The sequence below is a fragment of the Rhopalosiphum padi genome, chromosome 1, assembly GCF_020882245.1.
Source record: "Rhopalosiphum padi isolate XX-2018 chromosome 1, ASM2088224v1, whole genome shotgun sequence".
NCBI classification, from domain to species: Eukaryota; Metazoa; Arthropoda; class Insecta; order Hemiptera; family Aphididae; genus Rhopalosiphum; species Rhopalosiphum padi.
Genome location: NC_083597.1, coordinates 83,586,285 through 83,609,453, shown reverse-complemented (window position 1 = coordinate 83,609,453; position 23,169 = coordinate 83,586,285). Strand labels below are relative to the sequence as shown.

General features: G+C 29.6%; 1 protein-coding gene across 3 annotated transcripts; it reads left to right on the top strand.

The window, feature by feature from the left end:
• Positions 1-6,998: 6,998 nt before the first annotated feature.
• LOC132919273 (uncharacterized) lies at positions 6,999-17,844 on the top strand. Of its 3 annotated transcripts, none has more exons than XM_060980706.1 (5): positions 6,999-7,742; positions 9,186-9,359; positions 9,528-9,674; positions 15,206-15,386; positions 15,456-17,844. In XM_060980706.1, exons 2-5 carry the CDS (start codon positions 9,186-9,188, stop codon positions 17,090-17,092), a joined length of 2,139 nt encoding a protein of 712 aa, XP_060836689.1. In that variant the 5' UTR covers positions 6,999-7,742; the 3' UTR covers positions 17,093-17,844. The 3 variants fall into 3 exon arrangements, with proteins under 3 accessions (XP_060836689.1, XP_060836705.1, XP_060836697.1); XM_060980722.1 differs by lacking the exon at positions 6,999-7,742 and adding an exon at positions 8,124-8,382; XM_060980714.1 differs by lacking the exon at positions 6,999-7,742 and adding an exon at positions 8,778-8,859.
• Positions 17,845-23,169: the final 5,325 nt, after the last annotated feature.

The following is a 23,169-nucleotide window of genomic DNA, read 5'->3' as shown; positions in this document are numbered from 1 at the left end:
TCTCCTCCTATCTATTACTGTTTTTACGATTGTAACTTGTGAAGTTATAGCCAATGTTATTATATTATTTAAAAAATAAAATAAAAAGTGGGTATGTAAGGTATTTAGATAGATATATATTTAAAAACCAATAACAACAGACAGCTCACATTAAATTAAAAATATATTTATATAAATATAACCTTTGGTCTTATAGTTGGTTTATAGTTTTCAAATTTTACCATTTAATATTTATACCATATTGTCAGCAAATATCGATTTTTTTAGGAATTAATCATTTTTATAGCATATTAAAACAATTTTTTTATTTTATTTTTTGAAATTTCTTTTGAATGTGTATTATAAAAATGGACGAAGTGTACTCCGGGAATCAGGATCATTCATTCATGCCCCCCTCCCCCATTAATCCAGGCTTGCATTTAACTTGTCTATACACACGACAAATCCTATTAATAGGTTTTGGATAGTGTGTTTTGTGATATGTAGGTACTTCAATATTATTTAATTTTTTGTATTCTATTATCTTTCTTAAAATGTGTAAAAATATAAAACTAAATTAGTATCATGCTATATTTAAACTCTAAAGACTATAAAATATATAAATATTTATTAAATGCATTTTTTTTTTTGTCTTAACTCTCTATCTCCACCACAAGCATGCTTATAAAATATAGATTAATATTGATGAAAATTATCAATAAGTTCTAATCATATAAAATTTATTTTTTGATTTTAAATAAAAAATATAAAAAATATCTAATACCTATTCAAACGCGTGACCACAGCCGTACACAGCCCTAGATTTCAAGTGGTACCTACAGCATTTTTGAAACCCATTGAACATTTCACATAAAAGCCCTCTACTAAAAATTAAGTAAAGTAAATTATTATGAATGTTTAGATATTTATAATTAAATTAATTTTTATAAAATAGAAAATAATAATAATAACGATTAATTATATATTATTGAAAAAAAATTATATTTTATTTAGTAATCGCAAAAAAAAAATCGAGTCCGTAGTTCAGGGGATTAATTTTTAGGGCCCCATAATTGCACTCGTCAACTTCCCCTGCGGCCTGCGCACTACATTAGACGTGACATATCTAATATTAATATAATATGTAAAATGCTTATTAATAAAATCGATAATACCTATACTAATTTAATTGTTTAATTTTTTCGTTTTGAATGACATATCCTATGGCTTATACCTAACACTGCAATTAAAAATAATACATTATGGTATTACATACATTTATACTATACTGATAGTAGGTAGGCGTAAGCTGTAACGCCTGTGACCACGTATAACTCTGGAGGGAAGCCAAGGTCCGTGAGGTTTAGAAAAAGGTTTAAGAAATTTAATATACCTACCTACTTACATGCATATATATACATAATATAATTTATAATAATAGGTGCAGTCGCAGTGCATATTATGTTATAGAATAAGAAGAGGTACCTACCTACCGTCTATATATTTTATCTAGACACAAAAACTGGAAATATTAGAATAACTTAAAAAAAAATCACTTATACAAAACCGACCGACGGAACTGCTTCAGTGCTACACATATATTTATGTATATTTAGGCTGGTCTACTATATACACGCGTGTGTGCGTAACGCGTATAATATTATATATATATATATATGTGTGTAATGTGTTTGCTTTGCTGTGGTGGGCTATAAAAAAAATTCTACCCAAGGAAATTATTTTACCGTCCCTTAAATGTGTTTTGTCAATTGTCCTTGACTAGTCTATAATTAAAAATACTTTTCAAATATAAGTATTCAGAATACGTATTATAAAGTACTTGGTATCATTTGTGTTTACAAATAGATATATTATAATAGGTACAACTTATTAAAAAAATATTTAAAACCAATATATATATATACAGCTATTTAAGCTACAACAATATTCCAAAATCGGAACCGACCCTATTAGATTTTCTATCATCTGCTTGTTTGATGAAATCTTATTGAAAATTTTTGAAACCATCATTAATTATTATTTTTGAAACAAAATTTAAAATAGTGAAATACGATAATTATGATTATTGGAATATAACGGTAAAACCGAAAAAAGTATTTAATACCGTGGAATAAAAATATGAAAAAAAAAGTATTTTTAAAGTGCCTATTGAGTATTTGAAATGCCAAAAAAGTATTTAATTACAAATATTAGAATATTTATTAATAACTAATAAGACTATCCCTGAGTATATTTTAGTGATTTTCTTATGGTATATATATGGCTACTTATTTTTAAATGTTATTGAAAATGTATTCGTAAATAATAAACAGAATAATTTATATTTAAACATGAAAATTTATAAAAAAAAATTACCCAATTAATGATTAACAGTAAAAAAGGGCGTTGTCGTTTGAAACAAACATTGAAGTTTATATCGGCACAGGACATGCATCGAGTGGTACAAAAAATCTTTAGAATTTGAATAAATTCATAATTCAATGAAAAAATAGACGTGACCATGTGCTTGCTCTATCACCCTGTATAATATACTAGCTGTTATACATTTACCATAATTATAATGTGCGGGTAGTGGGCCTAAATAAAACGAATATTCCGACATTAGCGTGTCTTCGATTCCGATGATCGTTTCAATACGTCTGTTTGTAGTGCTGTTCGTAGTGTAGAAGAAAAAATCCTATAAAACGCCATATCGTTATAAACAGTACGGTCGCATACAAACACGTTTGAACGTGCTGCGTTCGTACGTGTAAAGCTTACCGCGTACCACCTACCTACGCAAACGCCACATCGAAGAAGAAAGTTGGAAAAATTTCCCGTCGTGCGAAATGACCTCGGCCAGTCACATCTCGTGCCCCATACACGCGCGCGCGTGTACCTGCACTCGGCGGTGCATCTACCTTTACCTGCTGCACCGTGCGTAGTTCGATTATTACGAAATCTGAAAGTTGTTCTATCGACTATCGAGACGGACTTTAATCGTAAACGTGTCCACTGCCGTAGATGTATTAAATATTTATTATTTGACACGTCGCGTATCGGCCGCGTAGCTTAAATTCTCCGACGCAGACGAGTATAAAATCGAATTTGGACGTTTTTCGTGCAATTATAATACACAATTTTCAATTTTGTAGATATTATATGCGTCTGTAACGCCATATCGGAAAACAACAACAGGATCGTGTGTCACGGCGAGCGTTATTATATTATTATTATTATTATATTATAATGACGATGTGTTAGAGTACATAATATTATAAGAATTATAATATATTATAAAACCGTGTACAGAGGAAAAGACACGTGCCCGCATGCGTTCGAAACCGGTTTTTCGTATAATGAAAACGGTTTATAAGGAAAAAAATATATATATTATAATTAAAACATTTTTTTTTTTCGATTATTACTCCACTCCAATCTAATACACACACACACACACACACACACACACACACACACACACACACACAGTACGATTGTACCTGTATTGTGCCCACATACACGCGAGTCGATGTGTAGCGTGTACCTATACGATATTATAATAATATATGTGTGGGAATGCTATACGAGAATACGATGAGGCGCGTGTAGTAGGCACACACACACATCTTGTATTGTTTACCGTTTGGGGTTCGTCGAACAAACATTTGGCGCGAAGGTTTGACAATAATAATGTTCAAGTGCGGAAATGTCGTTATATTATCCGAAAATATTAAAAAATGCGATCCGTAATAATTTTGAGACCAAGTGACGTGTGTCAACATTATTTTGTTTACAATTTTGACGTTAAACAATTACGCAATATGTTGTACTATACATATTATACATACCTATAGACGGTGGGCTGCATTAAATTTAAAAACTAAAAAGCTCAACGTGGCGTATTCGTATTGCAGGCGTTTATCTCACTGCTCGATATGGGTAAAACGATTTATAACTTTATAAGTGGTATTTTGGTAAAAATTTGATGTACCTATAGTACTAATTAGTAATTAGAGTTTTAAATTTGCGCTTATGTTGGAAATTCTTCGTCAGATAACTTTGTTACTTTATATTATGTAATTTTGTCTTTTCTATGTTAACTCTTTAATCACTTGTGCTTATTGTAAATAATTATTTTACAGATTGTACAATTTTCTAGCTTAAAAATAAAAAAAAAAAAGATAAGTAATCGTGATTTGTGGTGAGGACTGAAAACAGTGATACACTACATAACAAATAGATACAACTGATACAAGACATCCCATAACCATCCAAAAATGTTCTCTTTTCTTATTTAATTATATGCGCGATTAATGAATATTCTTAGACCTCAGTTATATAAAATAATTATATATAGTTTGATTTTTCAAAATAATAATTTTTGATTTATTTTTAAACACGCACTATGTTTTTTATACGTTTGCATAAATATGTAAATAATTTCGCTATTTTGTATTTATCTACTATTTTATATTTTCCTGTAATTTTTGACTTTATACACACGATTAGATGTATTTGTTGTTGCCTTCAAGTAGCATCATGTCGAGTTTACTACATGTATAAATGTAATTGTGTTAGCAACAATTATCAGGGCCGAATTTATAATAGATTTTTTATTATGTCCTATAATTTATTTTATATTGCCTGACTGAGTGTTTACGTTTGCTTCATGCATAAAGCATAAATAACAGTTAATAAATTCTCATTGAATATTGTAATCATTAAATAAAATCTGTTTATTACATGATATCTAATATATACATTTATAAATCGAAATAAATTCAATACATTTAAAAATAAATAAATATAAAACCGTATGTATGATTACTCAATTATACAGATTCTAAAACATTAATTGGTTAAGAGTTAAGACAGTTGACAGTATGCCAGTACTCAGTAGGTTAGTAATGTTATAGTTGTTATACTATTACTTAATTTAATAACGGTATAGGAATATAGATTTTTGTAAAACAAGTAATGAAGTAAATAAAATAGAATATGAAAAAATTGTTTGTGTTAATTTATTTCGAAATTCAAATTAAACATAAAATAATATTATTGCCCTTCATCTTTGGTTAAGTTGTGGTAATTGTCTACCTATAAACCTATAATCTCAAGCGATGCCACATTGCCACGTATAAAATCCAATTATATTCAATCATTACGAAAGATAATATCGTTATATCGACATATTATTATCGTTCAAGTATTACTCGTTAGCTTAACGATTTTTTTTTTTTTTTAATAAAACGAACTACTTAATACGCGCAGTGAACAACAGTCCCCCTATAAGATTTATTCGTCATCGTGACTGGGAAATTGGCAATTTCCTTCAATTCATTGCAGTCCATTTCGATTCACCGCCGTCGAATCCATACGCGAATGTTAACCCGATATTATAACAAACACACATCTGTCACCCAGATATACTTATGTACATATATATATATATATGTATAAGGTTATGCAACCTATATACCTACGGTGTATGCGAACACGAATTATATTGTGCTCGCACACACGCATCATGTTTATTGCTCCCGGTGTTCGGTGTTCTGTACGGTATACGCGTTATACCTTAATGTGAAGCGAAAACAAATACAGTAGTTAAGTACACACGGGTGTAGGAAATATAATTTGACACCATATACGGACATATACTTTAAATACGTACACGCATATTACTGCGTATACTGTAGGCATAGACAGAAAAAAATGGCCGCCGGTTAAAAAATATATAAGTGCCAGTAATCAGTATTGCGATTTGCCGTGGATATTATTTAGGTACAGAGGTATAATTAGGAAGGTACCCGGTTTAGGTCATGGGGTCACGGGGTTGGTCAACACTTTTTCTTAATAAACAATTTAATATATTGAAGTATATATAGATGGTTTTTTTTCCAAGTAAATATACTTTATACCTTAAATTTTAGAGTAAAAAATAATTGCATAGTAATATTAAAAAATAAAGTATAATAATAGATTTATACTTTTCTTGGCATATTCAGCCATCTACATAGGCATGTAACCTAATCGGCGGAGAAAACATTCCAAGTTCTTATTATTATTATTTGGATTTTTTTTTTTTTAGAGATTTGGCAGTTCATCGGATAACAAAAATATAATATTTTAATGTCATCGGGTATCAAAAATCTATTTTACAACAATACAATAATAGCGTAAGTAAGTAAGTGTATAGTAAGTTAGCGCAGATCAAAAACAATAGGTCAACGGGAGGGGGGGCATTGGACGTGCCGATGCCCACTCACCCGGTCGGCACAAACACGATTACGCCACCGAATAATCATAATAATAATAATAGGTAACAATATAGGTAATCCAAATAAAACGGAGAGAATGAAAAAAAATTAACTGTCGGAAGAGCAGAGTGCACACACCATTGCCGTATGTACATTGTGTGCGCGTAAAGGTGTACGCGTTCGCGGTCGGAAATCGAACCGGATTAATGGCTAATGAGCAGCGGTGGCGGTGGCGACCTCGACGTTAACCTACATACATCTCTGTACGATAATACTGTTATTGTACACACGCGCGACCGGGCGCGCTTGTAATAATAATATTATTATCAACAAATATATTATTTGTACACAAATCGTCTGTGTATACCTGTATTTTACACGTATCGCGGAAAACGGTACTCCGGTCACGGGGGCCGAGCACGGTAATTTACGGGCCGACGGACGGGACGGGGACGGTGGTCGGTCGTGCAGTCGGCGACACTGCGCGCGCGGAGCGCACGCGCACACGGCCCGCGGCCGCGGCTGAAGTCGAGCACTCGAGCCAGCCATGTCGCGCGGTCGCCGGGACACAGGTGAGCGTCGGCGGTTCGTCCGCGCGCGGACAAAGGAAAAGTAACGATCGGGCTCCGCGGGGCCCCCGTCCCGTCCGACCGAACGGCAGACGTGACGTCACGCCGACGGTCCCGTTGGCCGTACCTGTGGTCTCGAGACCGCCGCGTCCCTCTCCACCGATTGTAGATCCCCGCTCGTACAAGCGCACAATCACGAATCATTCCCAAACATTTGTGTTATTATTATTATTATTATTATTATTGTTATTATTACACACTGTTCGCGTACTCGGTGGCACAATAATATTATTTTGACTTTTTACACACACACACACACACATATACACACACACTTACACACTTAACAGTCGTCAAACAAATAAAATTAGTTTTACGTCGGTCGATATACACTCGGTTTACCGCCTATTATAGGTGTGAATTGGACGAGACGACGACCGACAACTCCGCGTCCGCCGTCGTCCGTACATAATCCGTTTCGGCGGCCGTCCCGCGGGATAGCGAGCAATCGACGACGACGACGACGAAAGAGCGGCAACGACGAAGCTGGTCGTTATCGTGGCGACGGTGACGCGAACTTGTGACGACCAAAGACGTCTCGGCGATCCGGACGACAGCGGCAGCAGAATCGGTGACTGCGGCGACGACGACGACGAGATCGCCGCCGGAGTAATCGTCGTCCGGTCGGGTCGGTTGTTATGATGTCCGTGCGACCGTCGTCGTCGTCGTCGTCGTCTTGTGCCGAGTCGCAGTCCCGACGGTGTCGCCGTCAGTCTCGTCATTGCGGCCGTCCGTCGCCGTCGTCGCGGTCCAAGTTCGTCGAGTGCAAGTCCGAGTCGCCTTTGCCGCTGGGCGGGGAGACCGCAATGCCTATATAGCCCTGTGACCTATGTCGTCTGCAGTGTTCTTGTAGTGTCGCCGCACCGCAAAGGTAAGAAGAACAGGAGATCTAACCTGGGGGAGTACGTTTGGCCACATCCTTTTCGCTGTGTCGGTTTCGCAAGAACTTTTACGTTTTTCCTCGGACTGGCTGAGGAGATGGTTTCGACTGATCTGATGCGATTTTGGTTTTTTTGGCGGATTACCGGATCAACCGTCGTTGTCACGTGAAAAACTGTTAGCCTTGGCGGTTGTCTATCAGACCTCGCGGTTCGTCATATGTTTTCCCGCAGCTGCGATTTTCCCCCCCGCATGGGTCGCTGTCGCGTACGCCATGCATTAGTTTTTTTCGAAGGGGGGACCCCCCACGCGGTCCTTTTTTTGGACCCAACTGTCCCTAGTGCTGGCACACCAAGACGACCGCTGACGAGAGTCCGATCCGATCCATCGGTCCCAGCCGTCTCGTACGTTACGAAAAAGCAGTCAATGGTTTTGTGACCAATCTGCGTTTTGGATTCTCGGTTTCCCCGCGATTTTCCATCAGTTTTCGGGTTTCTCGAGCGAAAGTGGTGGCGTGTGGTTAATTACGCGTGTACAGCGTATCGTCTGTCAGTCGAAGAGTGTTTTGGATTTGAAACGATTTGTTAACAGTAACGATAACGTCTTGGACACTTGAAAAACGATATTATTGGGTGTGTTGAGTTCCAATTGTTTTTTTACAACATTGTAAGGTTAAAGTTCTAGTACAACGCTGATAATAATTGTTAATTAATTACGATTTGCGTTTAAACAGTCAGAGATGTCTGTATAAACACTATAAACGTTATCCTCGTTTTTGTCTAGTCAGTTGTCATTTAATTAAAATGCGGCAGCAATGAATTGGCAACAATAATATTCTATAGAGCAGCAAACACCTATAGTGGTATAGTACTAAAGTGCTTACTGCAATAGTGCAATACTGCTTATTGGAGAAAGTGTTAATATATTTTCCAAGCTTATATTGTACCTATCACTGTGATACCCAATACCTAGTTAGTGGTTAGTTGCTCTACTGCATATTTTACTAGTTTCTGATATAAACATTATAAACTTGATTACCAAGTGATTAGTTTTGTTGTAATTTTTAGCATGCAATAATTATAAGACAATTTGTTAGCAGCATTGGATAGGTAGGTATTTGATTGTTTTAATAGTTATACCATTTCAGACGTTTATGGTTATGTCATTAAGACCATTTTTAAAATCTAATGACACTTTTCATGTTTTGCCATAGAGTGGCATGTGTAATGTGTTTTCTAAATAGTTATTGATGTAAACGCAAATTATATTAAGATAAAATAGTTATCTTGGTGGTTTTTTTATATTGAGTATTAATTTTTTTTTGTTTAGATACAGTTATTATTTACTAGGCTATCAACTCTTATCAGTAAGATGATTGCATTGCCTTTTTCATTTTTTTTTCTATTGTGTAATAATGGTTGTTTTAAATTTTTAGATGGGGAATCCAACACGTTTTATGGTTTCATGGGATGATCATTCTACTCATTTAGTTGCACGTTTGGGATATCTTTTGGAACGTCAACAGTTGGTTGATGTTACTTTGATGTGTAATACACATAGTCTCAAAGTTCATAGATCAGTTCTTGCAGCTTGCAGCCCATACTTTGAGGTAATTTTATTGTTTTAAATACACCAAAATCTTATAAGATTTAGAAGCATTTTAAACTTGATTATTAGTATCATTTCATGTTTTTAATATTAATTATTTTTTTAATTAAATTACATTATATATATATATATATATTAATATTAAAAACAGTAATGTTTTTAATTTCAGCGTGAATTAGGTAATCATCCCATGATTGTTCTCAAAGATATGAAATTTAGTGTACTCAAATCATTAATTGAGTTCATGTATTGTGGCGAAACAAATGTTACTGAAGATAATTTACACGCTCTTGTGGAAGCAGCAAAATTTTTTGAGGTAATTTATTTATTAATTTCTAAATAGTTAATAAATATATTCCGCTATTTAAAATGCACTTGAAATAAACATCATCATTAAAAAAATTAAATTAGTATCTATGCTTAAAAAGATAGTATCTACAAATATATTCAATAAAAATAGTTATAATAGGTTAGGTTAGGTACTGCTATTATTATAGTTTATATTTTTTAATAGATAAAATATTATACAAAAAAGTTAGGAAATGTTTAAATAATGATTTGTATGAATTATGAATTATGATTATAACCGTGGTAAAATTTATCAACTGATAACTATTTCATGTTATTAATAATTTTTTTTTTATACTTTAAAATATATTTGTACAAATGTTTCTATAGGCTCTACACACATAATATTTCAATCATTTTAATTTCTTATTGAAAACTATACTCCTTATTCTATTTTATAAATTTTAAATACAAAATGTGAAATTATTTATTAAAAGTTACTTACAATAATGCATTGGTAAATTACAGTCATTATATATAAAACATATTATTGTATAATATTTATTTACGTTATATAAATTATAGGTAATTATTTTAGAAGAAATTTTAATAAAATATTAAGTATTTTTTTTCACGCCTATACTGAAAGTTTAATTTTTGATGCCAGTTGAAGCGTTGGAAATGATTTTTTACTGTCCAAACCAGATATTGTATTATTACCTTTCATTTATTCTATCAAATCTCAGTTGAAATACTCTGTCTCAAAAGAGAATAATCAGTCGGCCAACCAACTTTTGTCCATTTCCCTGTATCTCCCACCAACAATCCGTACTATTGGGCGGTCCCTAAATTAAAAGTAATAATATTACTAATTATGAGTATAAGTCGTAAATGTTTATATATTATCTTCAGAAAAAATTGGCTAGCTAGGTGAGAGAAATTTGGCCTTGCCACTGCCACTCTGGTCAGTCGGTATGCACAAAAAGTAATTATTCTCTTTTGAGACAGAGTATAGATAGGTTACTTCTATGTTGTCTTATGAAATGGTTTGGAATTATTACTGTTATGTTTATTGATGATAAGACTGACAAGAGTGACAAAAAAAAGATTAATTTAGCGATTTTAAAAATGTAGATATAATTTGTATTTAAAAATAATTTATTTATTTGTATATGTAATAAAAGTTAACAGTTGAAATGTTCAATATATTTTAGGAAGTTTTTATATTTGATAAAACAATTATTTTTTTTACATTAGTTATTGTTTTAATTCTAATAGTTAAAATCAGTAAAAAAAATTATAAATCAAAGAATTTAGTATTTACCCTTTACTATAATTATATAGGTACATATAAATATTTTCTAAAAAAAATAATTGATTGTATAATATGTATATGCATTTTATAGGAATATAATATTAAGTGAATAACTATCAAAAAAAAAGAATAAATAAATAAATTTGTTTAATTTTAGTGTTTTTATTAGTAACTTATTTTAGCAAATGTTATGTTAAATCATATTTATACCTAATTTTATTTTTATCTGTAGTTTTGTTATTTGATAATAAATTATATAATATAATTTCTTTAATTTGTTTGCTGTTAACCGTGTATTAGAGATAAAATTCTTAAGATCGAATCAAATATTGTTAAATACACATTGTTTAAATTAGATTTTGTTTAATTTTGCTTAATCTGGACAAAAACCTTTGTCTGATTGTTTTGTAACAATGAATACCACTGATTTTTAAAATTATTGAGGTATGACCAGAAACTAAAATTCAATTTGTATTAAAAACAAACAAAATATGTGTTGTTAAATTATTATTTTGACGTATTGAAAAAGAACAAAACAATTTTGAAACTAATGAGTATCATGTATACGCCATGGAGTAATTAATAAAAATAGGTAAACAAATTAATAATCTCCCCTTACATTTGAAGTAACATAGAAACTAGTTATAAGTCTAAATTATGGTGGAAATTATGGCTGCATACAAATTGTGTCCGGCAGTATTTTTGGGTTACACGAATTGTGTTCAACAATTTTTATAAATTCAAATCGTGAATTTGTCTATTAAAAAATTAAAAGTATGTTATATATTATAATATTTTACACAAAAAATGAAAAAGTTTGTATAAAAAAATAATATACTCGTCGTATCTCCATGCAATAATAATAATGAACAGAATCGAAAAGTGTTATTCGGTAAATATCTTATAAAATATATTACATGGGTATTATACAACATTGAAATGGACAAATTTCTCGACTTTATAAAACTTTTTTATTTCAATTAACGAAACAACATATTTTATTCTTGTGAAAAATATTGATTTATCAACACACAACTTGTGTAAAACTTTATAAAATAGTTGGGACTCAATTCATATATTTCTCTTTTATCACTGGGACACAATTGGTGTAACCCACTCTTATCACACAACTCGTGTATGAGAAATTTTGTCGGTACACAACTCGTTAACTGCGAATTATTGAAAAAATAGTGTAATATTTGTATTTTATGTTTTAATAATATTTTATTTTTAATACATATTTTAGTTGTTTTTATTGTCAAACAAAACTTATTTCCTGGATATAAATCTAATATTTTATAAATATATTGTTAACAATACTCATTGATGCCCATTTGTAAAGGAGGAAAGCAGGACAAGGCACTTGTCTCCCTGGGAAAATAATATTAACTAATAATTTAATAAATATTACCATATTATTATTATCTACTGATTTAGACATCATAAAATGAAGAAATGTCTTAAAAATCATATTTACTAACATCAATTAATATATTTTATTATATTTTATTTTATTATTATACTTTTTTTTCCTGTACTTATTAAAATGTATTTTAATTAACTAAAATATACTAAGTATTAATTATATAAATAATAACATATAGCTTATATTTATATGTTCAACATTACATCTTTATTTAACTTAAATTTGAGATTATTTTATTTTGCATTCCCTTATCTTAAAATGTGTCCTATGGGTGCCCATGCCTATACTTTAATAAATATTAATACAACATTTTTTTTATGTTACATGCATTTTTATATAATATACTTATTGCTAATAAAAAAGTGAAGTATAAAAATAATCCACAATCTTTTTTTTATAAATAGTGCATCTTAGTATTTAAAGTTTTGCATGTTCAAGCAATGTGACATCTATTAATTATTATTAATTATTAATTCTAATAGATAAACATTTTAATTATTGTGCAAAATAAATTATAATATTTACTACATTTTTTATGTTTAGAGAAGGATTTTAGTACCTATATAATATAATAAGTTAAATACTTTCAGTATTGAAAAAAAAGATATGATAAGCTGATTAGTTATCAATTGTTATATTTTTTTCTTTTATGAATGATTTCATATCTAATATATAATAATAAGTATTTATAAGTACATAGCAAATTAAATTTTCATTTTATTAAAACGTGTATGTTTATATTGCTATTCTTGGACCATTTGTCTTTTCAATTCATTAGATTAATGGGACTCAAATGTTTTGGTCCCAATTTGTTCATAAAGTGAGTCCATTAAGTAGCATCTACTGCATGTTTGTTTTAAATTTTAGATAATATAATCCTTATAAACATAAATCATTTGTTAATTATAGTATATCCACTTTATAGTTTGTTATATTATTAATTATTATTATTAACTATTAAGATACTACCATTATACAAATTACTGTGCAAGTTATATAATTTATAATAGTTATTGATAAAATTATCAATATACTAAACTTAATACTTTGCTGGTTATCTTATATATACTAAAACTATTCTTGTATGCTATATTTTCATACATAATAAAAAATTGATGTATTTGTTGTTTATATTTATTCATATCTTCATCTGTTAGCTGAATTCATGTTATAAAACTAGTTTTAAAATATATTACTGATAGCGATATAAATTTAAATAAATCTTAGTATTAAATACAATCATATAAAATAATATTATAATGAATAATTTCAGAAATAAAAATGTAGTTACAAAGAAAATATTAATTAAAACAAATTAGTTATAAAGAAATGCAATTATTAATGTTGTATTTATAATAAATACTTTGATATTCATACAGTTGATTTTGGGAACTCGAAAATTAAAAGGAAACAAAAATAGTTTAAAATATAGATAATTATTAATTTCAAGACAATAAAAAGTTGAAGTTAGAAAGGGATTTTTATCTAAATGTTGAGAATTTTAAGTTATTAAGGAGTATGTTACTACATTTTGAAAATAAAAATGTTAAAATAATATATTAAAATATCACTTACACCTTTGGCTTGGGAGTGACCAATTTTTTGTTTTTGTTTTTTTTTTTTTTTTTTTTAGTGACAGTGAGGAAAATTCTGTAGATGAATAATCTATATAAATTTTCTAAAAAAAGAAAAAGAAAAGATAGTCAATTGAAATAAAAAAATATTTTGTGCTCAATGAAATAGAAAATTTACATTTTATTTTACCATTTTATCTATATTAACTTATTGAATTAGTTCACTTAATAAATATTATGTTTTTTTTGATAAATAAAATATTAAAAATATTAATACATTTATTATTTTTTTTTTTTTTATTTATTCATGGTTGCATGAAGAAATAATGAATTTAACTGTTCTATACAATTTAATTGACCAATCATGAGCAGTATCACATTTAAAAGATTATTAGCTCTCTATTGATTCATGAAATGTTTAAATATTGTTCACGCATTACTATGGTTTTATTATTTCGTAACTTAAGTTGCTTTTTTAAGTAATAACGTTTCTTAGTACAATTTGTCAACATTTTTTTAGATTAAGTTAGTTGTAAGGTTATTTATGATTTATGACATTAATAGTTGTTATTAGTATATATATTATATTTACATGATAAGTTTTCTTTCAAATTTCATATTTGAATATTTTAATAGAAATAATTATAAAAGATAAGCAAATGATTGTTTTTAAAATTAAGGTTTTATTCATTTTTCTTTATTTATTAAAACTAAGCAATTGATTTTCTTTGATACTTGATTTTACTTTTTTTTGTTTGAAGTAGTCTAAAACAATTATTTTAACTTCATTCAACAATATGTACAAAAAATATAAAAGTATAATTTTGTAAATAATAAAATGTAAAGTAATAACTAATTTTACATGGAGATAATATTTACTAATATAATATGTTTCTTGAAATGAATAAAAAAATAATTGCTAATTGTCAGTTGTCACATAGTTTAAGTTTCATTAAAAATCATTTATTGTATTTTAAGACTTTAGATGCCAGCACATTATTTGTTTTCTGTGTATTAAATTTGGATTTTTGAAGGTTTATTTTTTTTAGAATTGATCTAAAATTGTTTGTCCCATTTTGTTTTTTTAAATATGGTCACCCTACTCTAATAACAACATTAAATTGGTTTTGCAAATTTATCATGTTTCATGTGGTTTAGAGGGAGGAAGCTAAAGTATGCTGACATATTTTTTAAGATATAAAGTTTTAAGTTCTTGATAATAAAATTAATTTCTCTTTTTTCAGGTTAAAGGCTTATCATCACTAGCTCATGAAAGCTTACAAGATTCCAAGTCTATAAAACCACCTTCCCTTGTTTGTACTACAACAGCTCAAACTAGAATCTGTCAAGTTTCACCTACACCAATTCCAGTTACATCTATTGCAACCAAAGTTACAGAAAATGGAAATTACCCTTCGTCCGTGTGTAAGTATTTATGAACTACAACAATTAATATTGAAGAAATTAGATAATTTATCTGTAATTATTTTTTAGCTGTTATTGCACGGCTTGGCCAAAATAATAATACCAATGAAAGGCGGCCTTGTGCTGGCAGGGGTCGGCCTAAAGCTCATCTTCAGAGCCCATGTTGTGAACCATTGGTAAGCAAACCAGCTCCTATTACTCCACCACAGACAGAATCCGCCCAAATACTACTATCACTTGCAGGATCTAATCAATCATACATATCGCCTTCAAAACACAGAACTAATGATAGTAGTATAGCGACTATAAATCATCAAGAATTACCTATGAGTAATGGTCTAGACAATAATAATCCAAAGTTCAGCGATGACATAGACTTAAAGTATAAACGTAGTAGAAAAAGACCGGCAGATTCGGTGGATGAGAATAGATATGATGTAAAAAAATCAATGCCTAATGATATCAAGACAGATGAAGATGTCAATCGGTCACCATTATTAGCTAGCTTATTAACCAAAAATGATAAATCTGATGATAAACTTAAAGTACAAAAACCTCAAGAAACCCAAACTCAGAATTCTGAAAGATACATTAATGCATTAAAAGGAGCTGGTCTTCCAACGGATATCCCAATATTAATTGAGAATGGCGATGGTAATTACATCACATTAACTGAGAATGTATATGACATATTAGCCAAAGAAGACGCTCTTCATTTTCAACTCACTGATAATATGAACCTTGCTAATCTTAAGCAACCAGAAGAAATGGTTAGTAATATACAAGAAGTAGCTCAGTCTAATGTACCAATAATAGATACCAATTTAGAAGATCCGATATTAAGGAATATTAAAAGTCATATGCCACCAGACAATCCAGACGATGTTGTTCTGTATAAAGTAGCTGATAATGGAAACATTGAAAAATATGTTTTGACTACAGAAGACATAAAAGCATTCAAAGAGTCTATGGATTCAAATCCTGAAAGGAAAAAAGATTCGCCACTATTAAGCGTTTCTGAAATAAATGTGCCGATTGAAAATAAATCATTACCATTGATTACTAAAATTTTAGACTGTGGTAATGAAAAGTTTTCAGAGGCTCTATTAGGCAGACTCCCTCTTAGAAAAAGAGGGACATTCAAATTAAATAACACTAGTTCTGATACTGATATGTTACAACAAATGAATAACGTTTGTACACAGTCTGTTGGTACTGTAGATACTGATGTAGAATATGTTGTTGTCGGAGAAGACAGTGTACAAATGGACATAATGGGTTCTTCTAGTATAAGCAATAAAAATGATTCATTGAAAACTAATAATACTATGAAAATAGAAGATGTTGCAGAAGAAGATATGAGTGTTCTAGAAGCAATGATGAACAATACTATTGAATTTTCTGCCGAAGATGGTGATTATCAAATGCACAGTAGTGAAGAGGTTTTCTCAAACGATCAAAACGACAATGAGAAAATGATACTGTCCAATGTCCTCATGTGTACGGGTGCAGAAAATTCCAATTCTCATGTTGGTCTCGACCACTTTGGATTCAAACCCGATGACGTGGATGGCCGTAATGGTGACTGTAATCAACAAAAAAAATCCAAAATGTATGTAGACTTAGATATGACGGGAAATGATTTTATATCGGAATCTGTTACTGAGGAGGTAGTACTTTCCAATGAACTAAATCCAAGCTCCTGAATTTATTTATTTAAGGATAACTTTCTAGTTATACTTTGGACATAGAGTTGTGTATATTTTGTAAAAATCAGTCTGTATAATATTATTTCAAACATTGATGTTTGTCATTGAACTTGTTGGTAAAAATTTACAAATGCCTATGTATATATTATACATAATCAGATATGTGTGTATGTATATATATATATACATATATTTATATTTCCTTATAGTTCTGACTTATATACTAGTTTATTTGTTTTGTTTAGTGTTAACATTATAAAAATGTATTATTCTCTAATTTGGTGATTTAAATATGTGAACGAATAGAAACAAATAATGCTTAACTTGGCTCTTTGAAAATAGAATGAGAGTTCAATCTGAAATTAAAAACTAAAATTGATATTATTTTAAAAATTATTGTTAGGCTTCGGTATTCACAATTATTTAAAAATATGTGTTCACCTTGTGCCATTTGTTAAGCCGTCAATTATGAAAGTTCACATGTTTCAACTTCATAAATGAACAAACGATTAAAATCCGAAATAAAGATTATATGTTTATATAGTTTTATTATACCTTTTTTTTTTCAATTTTAATTACATTTTAACTTTTGTTTCTAACCACTATTTTCTGTACAAAGAATATACAACAACAATAATTATTATATATTATTATTATTATTGCCTTAAATTTTTTAATTATCCAAATAATTTATTTTGATTAAAAGTTGTGTTAAACTGTTAAAAATAATATTGATTAGTGTTGTACTATTTTCGTTTTTTTCTTGCATTGTGTATACCTACTAGTATATTATTATTATGTGTTAACATTAGTTATTTTTTTTTTTATTGAATACATTCACTGTCCCCCTCAGTGATATAATATCATAAATGGCACCTCACTATTTGACAATACCATTAAGTTTTCTAATCATCATTGACCGGCAGGAATTGAAAGTTATGTCTATAGTGACTATAGTATATTGTAGAGCAGTGGTTTTCAACTTTTTATGAATTGCAATCACAACCATTTTTTTTTAAGTTTAGTGCAACCAGTTTAAAAATTTAATAATTGAATACCTACCTATATATTTTCAAAATTCTATGTACATTAGTATATCTACTCGTTTTTAATTTGAATAATATATATTTCATAGTTATTGGTACATTTTATCATTAAAATATTATAATTACAATTTCAAATATTTGTTTGTAAAAATGCAAGACCATTACACGAAATACTATTGGCTTGTTTAATATTTTTGGTTGAAAATCATTGCTATACGATAACGATATCGATCGCAATCAATTCTCCTCCTAAAAGAATAATAAATAATTGCCGTGATGAAAATCCAGGTTAAGTCCGACTAACATTAGTATTTGCACACACGAATGACGATGTTATTTAAATAGCTTTATCGTTAGGTTTTGCGCGTCTGCGATGTATACGCTGTTTGTATATACGCAATAATAGGTAATCGTATCCGTATCTTTTTATGATTAAATAGTAAATGTATAGGTTATTCATTTGTTCACTGCGTCAGCAATCACATGCACCTACTCTAATGAAATGATCTCAATATGGTGTTTGAAGAGTCTGCTCAACTATCTAAAATTAAAATAAAACTCAGATGTCTTACTTCTTCGTAAAATCATCCCTTCCAGAGTCGTTTTTGACGTGGCCTTGAAACACAGTCCTTATGTCCTACAAACATTTTACCATCATCACCCTCCAGCCCACTCAAGAATTTTTATCGTTTGCACTCGACGTGAATGAGCGGTCTTTATATTTTATTTATGATGAGAATCAAAAATGTATTTACATTATTATTGTTGCAAAGAAAATACTTATATTATCTGTACGTTATATATATTATAAATATAGTGTGTTGGGCATATTATTATGTACCTATTTCATGTGTATGTTATATTATATACGCGTGTCCCGACCTAGGAGGTTAGATCATCAGTACAAACGATAAAGCTCAAATATGTTTACATATAATCTATAAATATATATATACTTATTACGTCAGGACGATATGCATTTTTTTATTATTTATTTCCTCGAATTGAATATTATTGGCTTTCACTGTCATCCGCAATTCATATTATTTATTATTTATTATTGTATTACATGCTAATCAAACAAATCGTGTCAAATACATTTATTGTGAACGATTTATATTTTGTGTAAAGTGTAGGTACTATTTTTGACGACCGTTGTATTGTGGATAGATAACGCGTATATATTTATGTGAATAATTATTATTCTTATGTATATATTTTATATGCAGTTTTTGTTTTTTAACACGCCTATAGGCCTAAAACATTGAATATGATAACTATTGTACCTATTCGTACCTGTAAAAAATAATTATTATTACTATGTAAATCGCGTGTACACATTGTATATATTATATTATATTTATATATAAATATATATATTCTATATATATATATATATATTTATATTAGTTGTTATATTAAAAATATTATATATTATATTATATGAACATGTATATGGAAAAATGTTTTTGTTTGTTTTATTTATCATTATTTTTTTCACTTTTAAGTCGTCCGACTAAAAACTGTAGTACCTATAATATATTATTACCTTTACTTTTGTCTTTTTCGTACCTACCTATATAATTAATGTACTTACCTACCTTCATATGATTAAATACTTAAATTTTTATCAAATCAAAAAATTTATAATTTCTTGGCCATGCGTTTAATATATGAGTTCTAATCGCAATTTAAATATTTTTAACAGTATTGTTATCATAATAATAAATTGTAAAATTTAAAATAAGTACCAAAGTAAAAATTTGTCAGTACTTTTCAAAATAATCGGAGAAAAAAATAAGAAAAACAAATAGTTATTTATCCAAAACCTTTTTCTTCAATAGAATTTATTTATTTATTTATTTTTTTTATTGCAGTTCAAACATGAAAACTGTAGAGGCTAATAATAATGGGGCGAGTGCTAGATAGTGTAATCAGATGATATATTACTCAATTGCATTTCATTGGACGTTCGGCGTTCTTGAGGACTGTAGAGGTCATATATTCGAGAATTGAGCAAATTCCTACACCGTACGCTATATAATTTTCGTAAAAAATATAAAAACCCCTACCTGTAGTAGTCGCTAGTCCTGGATACTTATCTATACTTATCGATTGGATTGTGTGCCTTGATGTGACGGGAATTGCTGCAGGATGAAAGTACGCACAATGTTCACTGCTCGTAAGATCTGGTACTTAATATGGATACTATAGTATTATTATTAACGCAGCACGCACTGACGAAAATATGACACGGTCTACTTGGTCAAAGGACTAAAGGAAACGTAATTGAAGGGATTTGCGATTTCAAGGACTATCTTTCTGTTCAGCGGCAATTCTTCACCCCCACCGTTTGCCGTCATCTGAGGGAGGACAGATAGCAACACATGTGTCGTTATGTGACCACATGAAAACACGTAAAGCGATTACTCGACTAAATAATGATGGTAATCGGTATGTCCGTTTCCATCGACAATGGGGGTTGTTTATTTGAAGGATGCTGAAGGTTCGACGAACCACACGTTGTTTATTATTTTAAAAAATAAATCTTATAATATTATATTACTGGGGTTAGAGCAAGGGATTTGGTTCCAAATACATAGGTATTTATATTTTTACTAATACACGGTAAATCCATTTTATGCGATACCTATACAATAAATTAAGGCATATTTTATTTATATATTTTTACATTTTTCATTTTTCGTCACATGCTTTTACATATATATTTTTAAAATATCCGTTTTTGTTTTACAATATACATATATAGTATATATACATCGTAAACATCATATATAACTAATAATGTAAGTGTGTAAATTTAGTGTTTATTGATATTTTAAAAATGTAGCTATCTTGTATAAAATTTAAGCTATTACCAGTTGTTTATAAAAAAAAAATTCGGAACCAAAGATAATCTATAAATAAGTAAAAATTTACTTTGTATAGGTATTTCATGAACATTTTAAACACTGATTTAAGATATGTACTTATATATTTCATGTTTGGTGTATAACGGTTATTAGAACTACCGAGTATATTACTATCCTTTTGATTGTCCAAGTTAAATAATTCAGAAACTATATACATTATATAAGTACTATATGAATATTTTAAAAATATTATGAATTTTGATTTTGTTGTATCAAAATGTTCAAAACAGTCATCTGTTTGACAATTTACGAATAAGAGGAACGCACCGACGGAAATAATACGACGACCGTTTTCACGGTTGATTTCTTGCCGCCCGGACAAATTAAACGTCAGCCCCCATCGCATATATAGTTTCTCTCCTGGACCGTCTACGTCAGTTTTAATTTATTGGTGGGCGCCGGGAAATCCATAAATTTCTTCCCCCAAGTCGAGTCGAAATTATACACGAAATACGCCTGAAGTATTTGTATATATATAACCTGCAGTATATAATATATATCAGTTGTTTTTTTTTATCACATTGCAGCGTATTTTTGAATTTTCCAAAAAAATAAAATACGTGTTTTTACATGATACTATCATATTATTAATTATACCGCGCCCGACTCGGAATGCGCTATCGGCAAACGGCGTTCGAAATGTCACGTTTATTTTGGGCCATTTTTCATGAATTTTAAAATTATTACACCAACGACACGTCGTCGAAGAGAATGTATAATATATATACGACGACACAGTGGCGTAACAGACAACAGTGTAAAAACAAGGGGAGGGCTGACAAAATAATGTATTCATAAAGATTAAAATCATAACCTAATTTTTATCGTTTCTACACAAGTACTAAAATTAATTTTATAGTTTATTAGAAATTTAGAAGCAAATCGTTGGTATTCATATCGTTCAACCGTCGAATAATATTAAACTGGTAGGTTATATTGTATAAAATAATCCTGTAGTCATGACATACTATTATTGGGATATTTAATTATTTTTGTAACTCATATAATGCGACAACGTTATTGACATTACGTTAACAATGTTAACATATTATTATACACCAACTACAGGAGAAACGTGAAATAAATTGACATTCATGTCAGTGGCAAAGGCAGTTTTTCGAAACTTATGACTCTACTAATAAAAACGGTGAGTGGGCCCGGGGAGGTTGGAAAAAGAAAATTTCTTATTTTATTGAGTTAATGGTCATTTTTATTTATTTGTTATCATTATAAAATGTTCTTACTCGATACGAATAATTTCCCAAACGTCTCAAAAAATCTCTAATATTTACTCAGGACTTTTATTCGGGGTGGGAGGGAGGGGGTTTCAGACGATTGATTAACATGAGAACAATGTTCTTAGTTCTGGCTGTAAAATCTTAGAATCAAATAATAGAATTACCTACACCTGAGTGCTGTACTTATATTTTTTCAGCCATTTAAAATCTCACCAACTTTTAAAATTCAAAGTTCTTATGATTTTTATGGATATAATCTAACCATTATATATATATTAACTAACCATTCAGTAATTGTGTACAGCGTTGCTTTCCTCAAACTGCATCTATAATATGACACGGTTCGTGGATTACACCGCGTACGGTGCGGGTGGAAGGAACTGATTTTGTATTGGAAATTAGCCGATTTTAAAACAAAAAAGATTACTATTTAGTGTTAATTATTGAACAACAATAGCAGGTATATTTTGAATTCAGATATAGGCTAAACAAAGGAATTTTTATACGTCAAATACGTTAACCATTTAAAATGGTAAAAAAAACTTTATTTTTAGGAATATTGAACAAATTAGTTGAAAGTTTATTATTTTTAGTACCTAAATCAAATAAAATGTTATAAATCACGTGTTGTATAATTATAAATATTTTTCAACAATTCATCGAATATACATTTTATGTTAGATTATTACATACAATTCCAGTCAATTTTTAGAGTTATAATAAATTATTATTAATTTATTAAATACAATTCTATTTTTTAATCTAAAACTTTTTAATAAAATAATAGAGTCATATATATATATATATATATATATTAATGAAGGTAATCAATATTTGGTTATTAGCTATATACAGTT

Coding starts and splice junctions, on each gene's coding strand:
- LOC132919273 (XM_060980706.1), top strand. CDS start 9,186: ATGGGGAATCCAACACGTTTTATGGTTTCATGGGATGATCATTCTACT. Junction 9,360..9,527: donor CTTGCAGCCCATACTTTGAG/GTAATTTTATTG, acceptor TTTTAATTTCAG/CGTGAATTAGGTAATCATCC. Junction 9,675..15,205: donor AAGCAGCAAAATTTTTTGAG/GTAATTTATTTA, acceptor CTCTTTTTTCAG/GTTAAAGGCTTATCATCACT.